This window comes from Amblyraja radiata, chromosome 20 (assembly GCF_010909765.2).
Source record: "Amblyraja radiata isolate CabotCenter1 chromosome 20, sAmbRad1.1.pri, whole genome shotgun sequence".
Lineage (NCBI taxonomy): Eukaryota > Metazoa > Chordata > Chondrichthyes > Rajiformes > Rajidae > Amblyraja > Amblyraja radiata.
Window position 1 is genome coordinate 29,034,574 of NC_045975.1, and position 13,435 is coordinate 29,048,008.

At 43.2% G+C, this 13,435-nt stretch overlaps 1 protein-coding gene across 2 annotated transcripts in view; it reads right to left on the bottom strand.

Moving 5' to 3' along the window:
* The window catches only part of pidd1 (p53-induced death domain protein 1), a 56,054-nt gene that overhangs the window by 21,505 nt on the left and 21,114 nt on the right, over positions 1-13,435 (bottom strand). For both annotated transcript variants that reach the window (XM_033039167.1, XM_033039166.1), the window contains exons 8-12: positions 12,761-12,943; positions 12,037-12,184; positions 8,366-8,501; positions 2,063-2,213; positions 651-774 (exon numbers count right to left, since the gene is read on the bottom strand). In XM_033039167.1, coding sequence (XP_032895058.1) covers positions 651-774; positions 2,063-2,213; positions 8,366-8,501; positions 12,037-12,184; positions 12,761-12,943 — 742 coding nt within the window. The remainder of the gene's footprint in view (positions 1-650; positions 775-2,062; positions 2,214-8,365; positions 8,502-12,036; positions 12,185-12,760; positions 12,944-13,435) is intronic.

Sequence of the window (13,435 nt, forward strand, 5' to 3'; positions counted from 1 at the left end):
AAGGGGGGTGGGTGTATGGAACAAGCTGCCGGAGGAGGTAGTTGAGGCAGGTACAATCGCAACGTTTAAGAAACAATTAGACAGGTACATGGACAGGGCAGGTTCAGAGGGATGTAGGCCAAACACAGGCCGGTGGGACTAGTGTAGCTGGGACATTTTGGCCGGTGTGGGCAAGTTGGGCAAGTTGAGCAAGTTGACGAAGGGCCTGTTTCCACACTGTGTGGCCTCAGAATAAAAGGACGCACCTTTAGAAAGAAGGTGAGGAGTGGGTGGTGAATCTGTGGAATTCATTGCCACAGACGGCTGAGGAGGCAAAGTCAATGTATATTTTTATGGCAAAGATTGAGAGATTCTTGAATAGTAAGGTTGTCAGGGGTTATGGGGAGAAAACAGGAGAATGGGGTTGAGAGGGAAAGATAGATCCACCATGATTAAATGGCGGAGTAGACATGATGGGCCGAGTGGCCTAATTCTGCTCCTAGAACTTATGGACTTGCAATTGACGGACACATAATTCTATAAAATAAACTTAAACTGAAAATGTGTCCATGTTAATAGAAAAGCAGTTTTGAAAGCAAACTACTGTTGCTAGTATAACATAATGTTCACACATCCATTGAACAGCCACAATTCCCTGAATTAGCATTTACCTGAAACAATTTCAATTCCCTTTTCAAATCCAGCAAAGAATTCTTCTCCTTCAAACATTTCGACAATATCAGATGGCTCGGGTCCCCAATACCTCTTCTGCAAATTCTTGCAAACAGACTCAACCTGCATAATAAAAAGTCATATAGAGAGAACCCAATAAAAGTGGAATTCATTGCCACAGAAGGCTGTGGAGGCCAAGACAAAATATATTTTTCAGGCAGAAATAGATAAATTCTTGATTAGTACGGGTGTCGGGGGTTATGGGGAGTAGGCAGGAGAATGGGATTAAGAGGGAAAGATAGACCAACCACGATTGAATGGCAGAGTAGACTTGATGGGCCGAATGGCCTAATTCTGCTCCTGTCAGTTATGAACTTATGAAAAGTCTCAAGTGTGCTCACTTATTATGGCATAGAACAAGTTCATGCAGCTCACTGGGTCCATCACAGATACCAGCAGAACAATCCCATCAGTCAAATTCACTTTCTTCTCTAACTCCTTGTAGCTCCGTCACTTACATCCTCACACACGTCCTTCAACTCTCTCTTGGTTCCTTTGCACTAGCTCAGATGAACAGGTCATTTACAGTGAAGCCAACTTGGAGCAGTGGAGCAGTGGTGGAGTTTCTGCCTCACTGTGACAGAGACCTGGGTTCGATCCTGACTACAGGTTATGTCTGTACGGAGCTTGTACGCTCTCCCTGTGACCACGTGGGTTTTCTCCAGGTGCTCCGGTTTCCTCCCACACTCCAAAGATGTGTAGGATTATAGGTTAATTAGCTTCGGTAAACTTATAAATTGTCCCTAGTGTGAAGGATAGTATTGATGTACAGGGATCGCTGGTCAGCTCGGACTCGGTCGGCCGAAGTGGGGCCTGTTTCTCTAAAGTCTAAAATGTTTGTAGGTTAATTGGCTTCTGTAAATTGTAATTTGTCCCTAGTGTGTAGAATAGTGCTAGTGTATGGGGTGATCACCACGGACGGGGTGGACTTCATTAAATGCACATTAGAACATACAACATTCTCCTCTCATACTGTATTATCAAGTTAATATCTTCCTGGTGACACAAGACTTCAAATGGTGTAAACTTGAGCAATACACACTGTTGGTGGAACTCATTGGGTCAGGTAGCTTCTGGGAACAGAATGGACAGCCGACATTTCGGGTCGGGACCCATCTAACTGATATCAGTTGACCCTTTAATGTTGCATTGTCCATGTTACAGCAGAGATTACATTTCAGGAGTTCATCATGAGTGTAAAGTATTTTTGGATATCATAAAATCACAAATGTCAGTTTGCAAAAATGTCTGCAAAATGGTCCTGACCCGAAACATCATCTATCGTTTACCTCCAGAGATGCTGCCTGACCCGCTGAGTTACTCCAGCAGTTTTTGTCTATCTAAGGCATACCTTGTGTTTGGGAATGCACTGTAGGAATATTTGCTCTGGATCCCTCTTCCTCTGCCGCGCCAGGAAGTTGACCTGCCACCTCCTCAGGCGTTCATATACTTTTTGAGCGATTCCACCAACGTACGTCTTGGTTGTGTACCACAGCCAGTACCTGATTAATGCAAACAATGACAAGACAATTCCACTAAAGTCAACACATATAGGTGTGAACTCCCAGTGCCATTCTGTGTCGGCCATGGGCTCTTCCACAATGTTTAGTGATGTGGGGGAAAGAAAGTGACTAGTCCTGTGACTATTGATGTGCTTCAGGATTCAGTGCTGAGTCCATTGCTGTTTGTCGTCTATATCAATGATTTGGGTGAGAACGTACATGGCATGATTAGCAACTTTTCAGATGACATTTTATGGGTGGAAATCAGAGCACCTGTAGGAAACCCAGGCAGACACAGGGAGAACGTGCAATCTCCACACAGACAGATACCCGAGGTCAGGGTCAAACCCGGGTCTCTGGCACGGTGAGGCAACAGCTCTGCCAGATGTGCCACCCTACAGTTGAAGTACACCTCACCTCTGCTGTCCAAGCACGGTTAGGCACGTTATCATTGGCATTTAGGGATCTCAGTTGTACAACTGAGGTTGGAAAAACTGGTTCATGAGTTCTAGTAGCAGAATTAGGCCATTCGGCCCATCAAGTCAAGTGTGTGCCAATTGCAAAGGACTTGAGTGGATTTTGCAGAATTCTTCTTCCATGTGAAGAACCAACTGCATTTAGTGAAAAGGCTTTTTCAGGTTAAATTCTAATTTTTAACCCAAAATATTTAATGACTATACCAACAATCAGTGACATTACTTTGACACGACTGACCAATATCTATTATTGCTTTAATTAATAAACAATTTAATACCAGAGCCACTAACTTATTGCAAACCAAAAAAATATTTGAGCACTGTGGCAGTTTTGGGTAAATACCCCAGTGATTGTGAGTACATTTGTACAGTCTACAAATTATGTTAAAATATTGTAGAGCTTTGTGCCCCTGTCCCACTTAGGAAACCTGAACGGAAACCTCTGGAGACTTTGCGCCCCACCCAAGGTTTCCGTGCGGTTCCCAGAGGTTTTTGTCAGTCTCCCAAATGGTCGAAAGTGGTTTCCGCTTCCTCTATGTTCCGGCGATTATTAAAAACCGGCCGCGACTAAAAATAGGTTGCCGTTTTAAAAATCGGTAATTTTTTTAGTCGAAGCCGGTTGCGATGCTAGTTGAAGGTGGTTGCCGGAGGTTGCAGCTAGTGGAAGGTGGAATAAAACTGGGTGAAAAAAAAGGTCTTACCTTCCACTACCTGCAACCTCCAGCAACCACCTTCAACTAGCATCAAGGGGTCTTAAAACGAGTTCTTTCAAACTCAAAGTCTCACGGATAAAGGGCATAGAGGAATAATGTTGATATAAATACTTGAAATGATATCATTAAATGCATATTATGCATGTTGTGTAAATATACTACTTGTTTCTGATTTTGTGTTTGGAATAATATTATATGAGATGACATCGGTATGGATTACAACTTTTTAATGTTTAGTTTAGAGATACAGCACAGAAACAGGCCCTTTAGCCCACCAAGTCCGCACCGATCAGCAATCACTCCACACATTAATGCTATCCTACACAATAGGGATAATTTACAGCCATTACTGCGGCTGATTACCCTACAAATCAGTTCATCTTTGGAGTGTGGGAGAAAATTGGAGCACCCGGGGTAAACTCATGCAGTCAAGGGGGAGAATGTACAAACTCCAGGCAGACAGCGCCCGTAGTCAGGATCAAAAATGGGGGATATAAATTATTTATAACTGTTGTACATTTGTGTGTTTGTATGCAGCAGAAAGTTGCATTTGTGCTGGTATATTTATGAGGGCCTGTGTACTGTGAAGCAAAAACTCAGGATACAATTGCGTAAGTGAAATATGATTCTTTAAAAGAAAGAGGATCATCAATTGCAGGCATTAATTTGTGTCTGCTGCAGACTGAGTCGATGGTCATGAGATTTATTGAACAAAGTGGGGATTCAGAAGGTCGGGGCATTCAGTAACAGAAAGGAACAATCAATCCAAGAAGATATCAGACGATGAATAAAAATGGATCGAAGACACTAAGGACTGGAATAACTCAGCGGGTCCAGCAGCACCTCTGGAGAATATGGATAGCTGACCTTTCGGGTCAGGACCCTTCTTCAGAAGAAGTCGTCTGAAAAAGGGCCCCGACCTAAAATGCCACCCATCCATGTTCCCCAGAGATGTTGCCTGACCAACTTAATTACTCCAGCACTTTGTGTCCTTCTTTGTAAACCAGCATCTGCAGTTCCTTGTGCCCACAATTAACTTGCCAAACTGGTTCTTTATCAGTGTATGAAGGAACTGCAGATGCTGGTTTAAACTGAAGATAGACACAATATGCTGGAGTAACTCAGCGGGACAGGCAACATCTCTGGAGAGAATGAATGGGTGACGATTTGGGTCGAGACCCTTCTGCAGATTCGTTATCAGGTCAGGTCACACTCAACTAACATCCTCAAACCAGCCGTTTGCCACATTTAAGGATTGATTAGCCTCATAGCAGCAGCCAAGGTATGCAAGATGGCGCCCAAGTCAGGCGATCCTCTGCATGCTGGTCCCAGAAGTGGATCCACAATCATCCGTTACAATCGCTCCACTCCTTTAAACCTCCACTATTTTTACACTGTTTACACTTGTAATCACGTATAGTCTTTCCGATGACTGGATGGATGGAAAAAAGTTTTTCACTGTACCTCAGTACATGTGACAATAAACTAAACTAAACTAACACCAGCGAACTGGGAGCAAAATCACTTGGGAGGAAAATGGCAATGGAAGCCTGAATTTGCCATGTCTAGGGACTGTAAAACTAAATGTAACTATTTCTCTCTTTCTAGCTGATGTAACCATCCTCAGTGTAAAGGCTGCTGGTCAAGACGTAAGGAAACAGTGTCAAATCATGTTTACATCCCACCACGCCAATATTAATAACCTGAATTGTCATAATATGACAATTATCAAGCAGTCCTCGGGAAGAAGCAGCATGAGATCTGGCCCAACCTGGATCATGGTTTCAGGGAAGGGAGTTTAGTTTAGTTTATTATTGATACGCGTACTGAGACACAGTGAAAAGCTTAGGTTTGCATGCTATCCAGTAAACAAACAGACTATGCACGAATATAATCAAGCCATCTACAGTGCAAAGATAAAAGATAAAGGGTATGACATTTAGTGCAAAGATATAACAGGTCAGGACCGCTTTCAAGCTGAAGAGAGGACCGTTCAGTTGCCTGATTACAGAAGGGATGAAACTGTTCCTGAATCTGGAGGTAGATGTTTTCAAACATATTTAAAGCCAGGTCAGACCTTGCTACTCAAATACCATACAACTTCTATTCCACACAATGTCTGCGATGGCTTTTGGGAATTGTGGTTCCTTGTTGACAATGGTCCCAACTGCATTTAGTGAAAGGGATTATCTTTAGATTAAACAAAGGGATAAGCGAAGATCTTTTATGCAGCTGATCCTGGAATGATCCAGAGGCAAAAAAAAGTTCAGGAGTGGCCACTTCCACAGCCAGACCGCCCACCACCAGGACCTGCAGGAAGCAGATCTTCCTTTGGGTAGCCACAGATATCTGTTACCAAGTGACATTACAATCTCATCTTTGTAGCATTCGCCCATCTCCCTGTCACACGCATCCAGTTTGGTCACCACCCTGATACGGTCAAACTAAATGTGTTCAAAAGTTGAGAAGAGGTTCCTGTCAGGACTCTGTTGACAATGTGCCAGAGGGAAATTAGATTTCAGATATGAGATTGTGCACCACCTTGTTTAAGTATCTACTTGACAGTGGATGACACGGTGGCAGACCGGTAGAGCTACTGCCTCACACACCAGAGACCTGCGTTCAATCTTGACCTCGGGTGCTGTCCGAGCGGAGTTTGTACATTCTCCCTGTGACCGCGTGGGTTTTTCTCCGGGTGCTCCGGATTGCTCCCACATCCTAAAGCATCATCAGAAGCCACACACTCATTTCACTGCTGTCATCGGGAAGAAGATATAGGGGCCGGAAAACTGGACCATCCAGGTTCAGGAACAGCTTCTTCCCTACAGCCATCAGGCTATTAAACACTACAACCTCCAAATAAGCTCTGAACTACATAGACATGGAGGCATTGGTTTTGTATTTTTGCACTATTATTGCTTATTTGTTTTTATATAACATTTTTTTCATTTATCAGATTCTTTACAGAGAACTATGCTTACGTATTCTGTTGTGCTGCTGCATGTAAGAATTTTGTTGTTCCGTCATGACAATAAAGCACTCATAACTCTTGGGATTGGAGGTTATTTTCGCAGACTACGGCCATTAAGGCAGCTCACTGTGAATTTGCAAATACATGGAGTGTTGAATGCTGCGCTTGCCAGCAATAACCGCACCCCATAAATAATAAAAACTCTCATCTCCGATCCTGTGCCCACTGAAATTGGATTTCCACATTTTTCATTCGTAATTAACATTAAATCGATTTGCAAGGTTTGCATTAATATCTGCCTGCAATAATTAGATCTTCCCTATTAGCAAGTGACCAACTTGCAGGCATCCAAATGTGTCTCTGTTAAAGCTGGACTTGAGGTCACAAGAACTGGATTATACACCCAACCCATAGAATTTTAACCAAATCTCACCCGTTTGTTCACGAATGGTTAAACTACACTAAACATTACCAACCTTAGCTGACCTGCACTTGCTCAATGAAAAAACAAACCTCTTTTGAAATACGGACAATTGTATGAGGTAACCATAAAAGCATGAGAAAAAGAGTGTTATTCATCCAGTGAGCAGCAGGAAAATCGCAAACGCCCAGCACATATTTTATGGCCAACGCAGTTCCTGGAAGTAAGTCAAATGGGCTTATTTTTTCTGCCCCACCTAAGATTGCTATTTAAAATGTTTTGACTACAGAATGCCGAACTCTCCAATTGAAGTCAAGGTCCAGTTTGTATATTCAACAGTGTTAGTGTTATTTCAGAACCAGTCACTTATCTTCACCGTATTCATAATAGCAATGGATTTTTTTGGCGATTTTGTTTGGTTTAAACAGATCACCTTCCATCCATGTAAAGAGTTTGTTTTGTGATTTATATTCAGCATCGGTTCTTGGGCATTACTCATTTTGAACATTAATGCAGTGTAAAACAGAAAATGCATCAGACTGTTGTGCTGAAATTTCCGATCAACATCTATACACGTTTCCAAGACTACCGAAGCTGGATGCTTATGGCAGGAGTAGTTTTAACACTTTCCAATCTAAGGGATTCTATTGATTAAGTTTCCTTTGGTTAGCTAGGCAGCACAGTGGCACAGCGGTAGAGTTGCTGCCTGACAGCATCAGAGGCTCGAGCTCGATCCTGACTACAGGTGCCAAATGGACAGAGTTTGTATGTTCTCGCTGTGACCACTGGGTTTTCTCCGGGTGCTCCGGTTTCCACCCACACTCCAAAGATGTACAGGTTTGTAGGTTAATTGGCTTCTGTAAATTGTAAATTGTCCCTGGTGTGTAGGATAGCGCTAGTGTACGGGGTGATCGTGGTCAGCGCGATCCTGGTGGGCCGATGGGCCTGTTTCTGAGCTGTATCTCTAAAGACTAAAGTCTAAAATAAAGCTTGGTATTGTAAGGAAATGTGGGACCTGCTTCTGTCAATTCCATCATCTACTATTCCTGGAAATCACATTCCAATCAGGCTTGGAAATGTAAGTTTTTGCCATTGCCATGACAACTGCAGTAATTGAAGTATGGCATGGACAGGGAGTACTTCTGTGCTGCACAGCTCTGTGACTCTACATACAACCACCTTCTCGGGAGATATCACCTGGCCTTGCCAGTGATGCAGAGACGACAATGAAAAATGTCGGTGGCATCAGCACCAAAGGTCATAGTCTCAGAATAAAAGGACCTTCCTTTAGGAAGGATACGAGGAGGAATTTCTTTAGTCAGAGGGTGGTGAAATAGTGGAATTCATCGCCACAGACGGCTGTGGAGGCCAAGTCAATGGATATTTCTAAGGCAGAGATTGACAGATTCTTGATTAGTACGGCTGTCAGGATTTATGGGGAGAAGGCAAGAAAATGGGGTTGAGAGAGAATGCTAGATCAGCCATGATTGAATGGCAGAGTAGACTTGATGGGCCGAATGGCCTAATTCTGTTCCCATCATTTAAACATGAACATTCCTTATACATCTTACCATGAGAAGTGGTTAACTTCAAAAATAGCATAAAGGTGAGTGAATTCCAGCACCACCTGATTCGTAATGTCCATCCAGTCCTCAACCTCTGGATCTCCATGGAGTAAATGAACTTTGGATCGGTCCAGATTCAAACCTAGGACAGTGATTTTGTTTAAAAAAATGTTTTAACACCTTTTCTTAAAAAAAAAACGAGAATTCTTATCGCTTCCAGATATATGACAAAATATACATAGGAAATGATTCAGAAAGTGGCTTTCCTTGTAGATTACAAGGACAAGTCTTGAAGGCCAAACATCCAATACATCCTGTGTAGGAAGGAACTGCAGATGCTGGTTTAAACCGAAGAAGGATGTAAAAAGCTGGAGTAAATCAGCGGGACAGGCAGCATCTCTGGAGAGAAGGAATGGGTGACGTTTTGGGTCGAGATCCTTCTTCAGACTAATCAGGGAAAATGGAAATGAGAGATATAGACGATGACATAGAGAGAGATAAAGAACAATGAATGAAAGGTATGTAAAAAAGTAATGGTAAAGGGAACAGGCCATTGTTAGCTGTTTATTGGGTGAAAGAGTAGCTGGTGTGACTTGGGTGGGGGAGGGATAGAGAGAGTGGAATTGCAGGGATTACTTGAAGTGAGTGAAATCAACGTTCATACCACTGGGCTGTAAGCCGCCCAAGTGAAAGATGAGGTGCTGTTCTTCCAATTTGCGTTTAGCCTCACTCTGACAATGGAGAAGACCGAGGACAGTAAGGTCTGTGTGGGAATAGGAAGGGGAATTAACTACATCCTTGCACTGTCTTCTCAACCAGCAGAATCACAGACCTGTCCTCTTGGCTGGAGAATGATGTGTGCCTCTCAATGGGGGTGGGTGGGGGGTATATCATAATTAGAAGGAAGAACGAGGAAATTAATATTATATATAAACTTCCATTGCACTTCTGAAAATGTTTCTTACAATGCAGACACCAGTAACACAAATGGCCTTTCATTCATTTTCATGATCAGCCTCTACAAACAGTACTGTTAGAATTGAATACCAAGCCTGAGGGTAGTCCCCTATACCTTGACGTAATAGTCAACCTTGAACATATCACTATATTGGGAGCTACTTATTGATTTCTGCAGCAGCCACCCAGCAGCAGGCTGTTCTGAAAGTGTTTTGCACCCAAACCCAAATTCCTTCTCTGGAGATCTTATGATTTGACAAAGAGGGTTTAGTTTAGTTTAGGTTAGTTTGGAAATAGGCCCTTTGGCCCACCGAGTCCGCACTGATTTGCAATCCCCAACACTAGTTCTATCCTACAAATGAGGGACAATTTACAGAAGCCAACTAACCTGCAAAACTGCACGTCTTTGGGAGGGGAAACCAGAACACCCGGAGAAATCCCATGGGGTCATAAGGAGAATGTGCAAACTACTTACAGACAGCACCCCATGTCAGGATCGAACCCAGGTCTCTGATGCTGTAAGGCAGCAACTCTACCACTGCACCACTGGGTATGCATCAGAAAGGAGATTGATTAGTCCAAAATTAGATCACAGGAAAAGTTGTGTTACTGGAGGACTGAAATAGTGAAGCACTGAAGTTACATGAAAAGTAGAATGACAGGATTAGACATAAAATGCTAGAGTAACTCAGCTGGACAGGCAGCATCTCTGGAGAGAAGGAATGAGTGACATTTCGGCTCGAAATGTCACATTTTCTTTCTCAAGGTTATTTGGCCAAATTCAAATGTCAAATCGGAGAGGATCTGGTAAATATAAGGGTTGTGACTATTTCAAATAAAGAAATACGAAATATGCAAACAGACAGATCAAAAGCAAATTATATTCAATAGCAAGACCTATTAGCAATGTGTAAGAAGGGTTTAAGTAAGAACAACAGTACAGTGGTGTAGTTGCTGTCTCATAGTGCCAGAGATCCTGACTAGGTTTGCTGTCTGTGTGTGGAGTTTGCACGTTCTCTGTGACTACATGGGTTTCCATCAGGTGCTCCAGTTTCCTCCCACACCCCAAAGACGTGCGGGTTTGTAGATTAATTAGTAAAATTGCCTCATAAGAGATATGAGCAGAATTAGGCCATTCGGCCCATCAAGTTCATTCCGCTATTCAATCATGGCTGATCTATCTCTCTCTCTAAACCACATTCTCCTGCTTTCTCCCCATAACCTCTGACACCTGTACTAATCAAGAATCTATCTCTGCCTTAAATATATCCACTGACTTTGCCTTCTGTGGCAAATAATTCCACAGATTCACCACCCTCTGACTAAATAAATTCCTCCTCATCTTCCTAGACTCTCCCACCAGTGGAAACATCCTCTCCACATCCACTCTATTCAAGCCTTGCATTATTCTGTACTTTCCAATGAGGTCCCCCCCATTCTTCTAAACTCCAGCGAGCACAGGCCCAGTGCTGTCAAGCACTCATCACATGTTAACCTACTCATTCCTGGGTATGTACGGAGTGGAAACTAAAATTGAACCTAGACCAGTGCAAACGGGTGGTCAGTGGTCAGTGCGGACTTGCTGGGCTGAAGGGCCTTTTTTCATGCTGTATCTCCAAACTAAAGCAGTCTGAAGTTCATATGTTTAAGGAGCAGAACTAGGCCACATCATGTCTACTCCACCATTCAATCATGCCAGATCTACCTTTCCCTCTCAACTCCATTCTCCTGCCTTCTCCTCATAACCCCTGGCATTCGTATTAATCAGGAATTTGTCAATCTCGGCCTTAAAAATATCCATTAACTTGGTCTTCACCACCGTCTGTGGCAATGAATTCCACAGATTCACCACTCTGACAAAATTAATTCCTCCTTATGTCCTTTCTATAGGTACGTCCTTTTATTCTGAGGCTACGCCCTTGGTCCTAGACTCTCTACACTGGCGGCTAACGATGATGATGTTAAAGAGATTGCAGTGTTTGGGTGGGATTGTGGCACCACACAGCCAACTACTGCAAAGCAATCAGAATTATACAAATGCAATATAGAGCAACCCATGGTCATGTTCAATATCAGTTTAGTTTAGTTTAGAGATACAACGCGGTAACAGGCCCTTCGGCCCACTGAGTCCGCACTGACTTGCGATCCCTGCATATTAACATTACCTTAATGTGTAAGAAGGGTTTAAGTAAGAAGGGCAAACTCCAACCAGACAGCACCCGAGGATGGAAGTGAACCCGGGTCACCGGTGCTGTGAGGCTGCAGCTCTATGGCGGATGTTCTTTTAGGAAGGAAGTGAGGAGGAATTTCTTTAGTCAGAGGGTGGTGAATCTGTGGAATTCTTTGCCACAGAGGGCTGTGGAGACATAAGCAGTGGATATATTTACGGCAGAGATAGACAGATTCTTGATTAGTATGGGTGTCAGGGATTATGGGGAGAAGGCAGGAGAATGGAGTTAGGAGGGAGCGATAGATCAGGCATGATTGAATGGCGGAGTAGACTTGATGGGTCAAATGGCCTAATTCTGCTCCGATCACATGATTTCTACCTGCTGCTCTTCTCTGAGACCACTGCTGCCTTTAAAGATTTGGTACACAGCCTCCCTGCTGCCTCTATTCCAGCATTCACTTTGAAGGGTTACCACTTAGACATGGATCAAGACATCAGAAGTGAAACTAAATTGTCAACCAACATTCAAGTGAGGTGTCAGGATACTGACCTGTGATTCCGGAAGGTAATGGAAGCTGAATCTTTACTGGTTTCAGAAAGTTGTCAGCTGAGTTTTGAGACAAGCAGAGCAAAGGGCTTGCGAGAGAATCCTGATCATCTGTTAGTTCATGTAACTCCTCCACCGCAACAGGCAACACCTGTGTTTCAATTCAAGGCAATATTAGACGCATCAGGCTATACAAAGACAAAATTGGAACAAAGCAATCTTATAGAGGTGAATAAAATCATGAGAGGAATAAATCGGGTGGATACACAGAGTCTCTTGCCCAGAGTAGGGGAATCGAGGACCAGAGGACATAGGTTCAAGGTGAAGGGGAAAGATTTAATAGGAATCTGGGGGGGGGTAACTTTTTCACACAAAGGGTGGTGGGTGTTTAGAACAAGTTGCCAGCGGAGGTAGTTGAGGCTGGGACTATCCCAACGTTGGCCAGTGTGGGCAAGTTGGGCTGAAGGACCTGCTGTATCATTCTATGACTCTATAAAGGAAGTTATTATCATTATCATTATCATCCTTTTATTGTCATCATGCAAAGCAACAATTGTACAGTGCAAAATGAGAAGACGTTTCCCAGGGAATACCGGAGCATCGCACATAAAAACTTAAACATTTCATGCATAAATTAAAATTATAAAAAAAGTTATGCTCTTTACTGGAAGGAGTGGGATCAGCATGGTTTTATTTCCAGCATTTCATTTTAAATACGTTGACAAACCTGCATTTTCACACTGCGTGTGTGGTTCACTGCACCGGATGGAAAGGTCACCTTGATGTTGGGATCCACAGACGAGAACAACAAGGTCCCTTCCATGGGGACGGTGCACCTATTCTCCCTCAGCCGCGAGATGACAATGAACCAGGAGAAGTGGAGCACTCTGCAGCAGGCCCCATATCGCGACTACAGAGGAAAGAATTGTTCAGGAAAAGAGCACATTGTTAAAAAAGTAACAGGAAACCAAATATTCTAGCAAATGAGAATCCACAAACTGTTTCTGTGGTGGAATGTTAATTGCATTTGTGAGATCCTCAACAAACTAAATCCTCAAATATAATACAGTAGATCTGCAAACATTTTGCGCCTGGCTCATCGAGTTAAAGAGCCTTAAAATGTAGAAAAAGGCCCTTCAGCCCACTGTGTCCATGCTGATCATCAAGTACCTATCTATGGAAATCCCATTGACACCAATCTCGTTTCCCAACACTTGGTCCTGGTCTACTGTACCTTTCCAATTCAAGTGCTCATCCAATGTTGGAAGTAGAAACAAGGAACTGCAGATGCTGGTTTACACAAAACAATCAGTCTGAAGAAGGGTCCGGACTTGAAATGTCACCTGTCCATGTTCTCCAGAGATGCGTCCTGGCCCACAGAGTTACTCCTGCATTTTGTGTC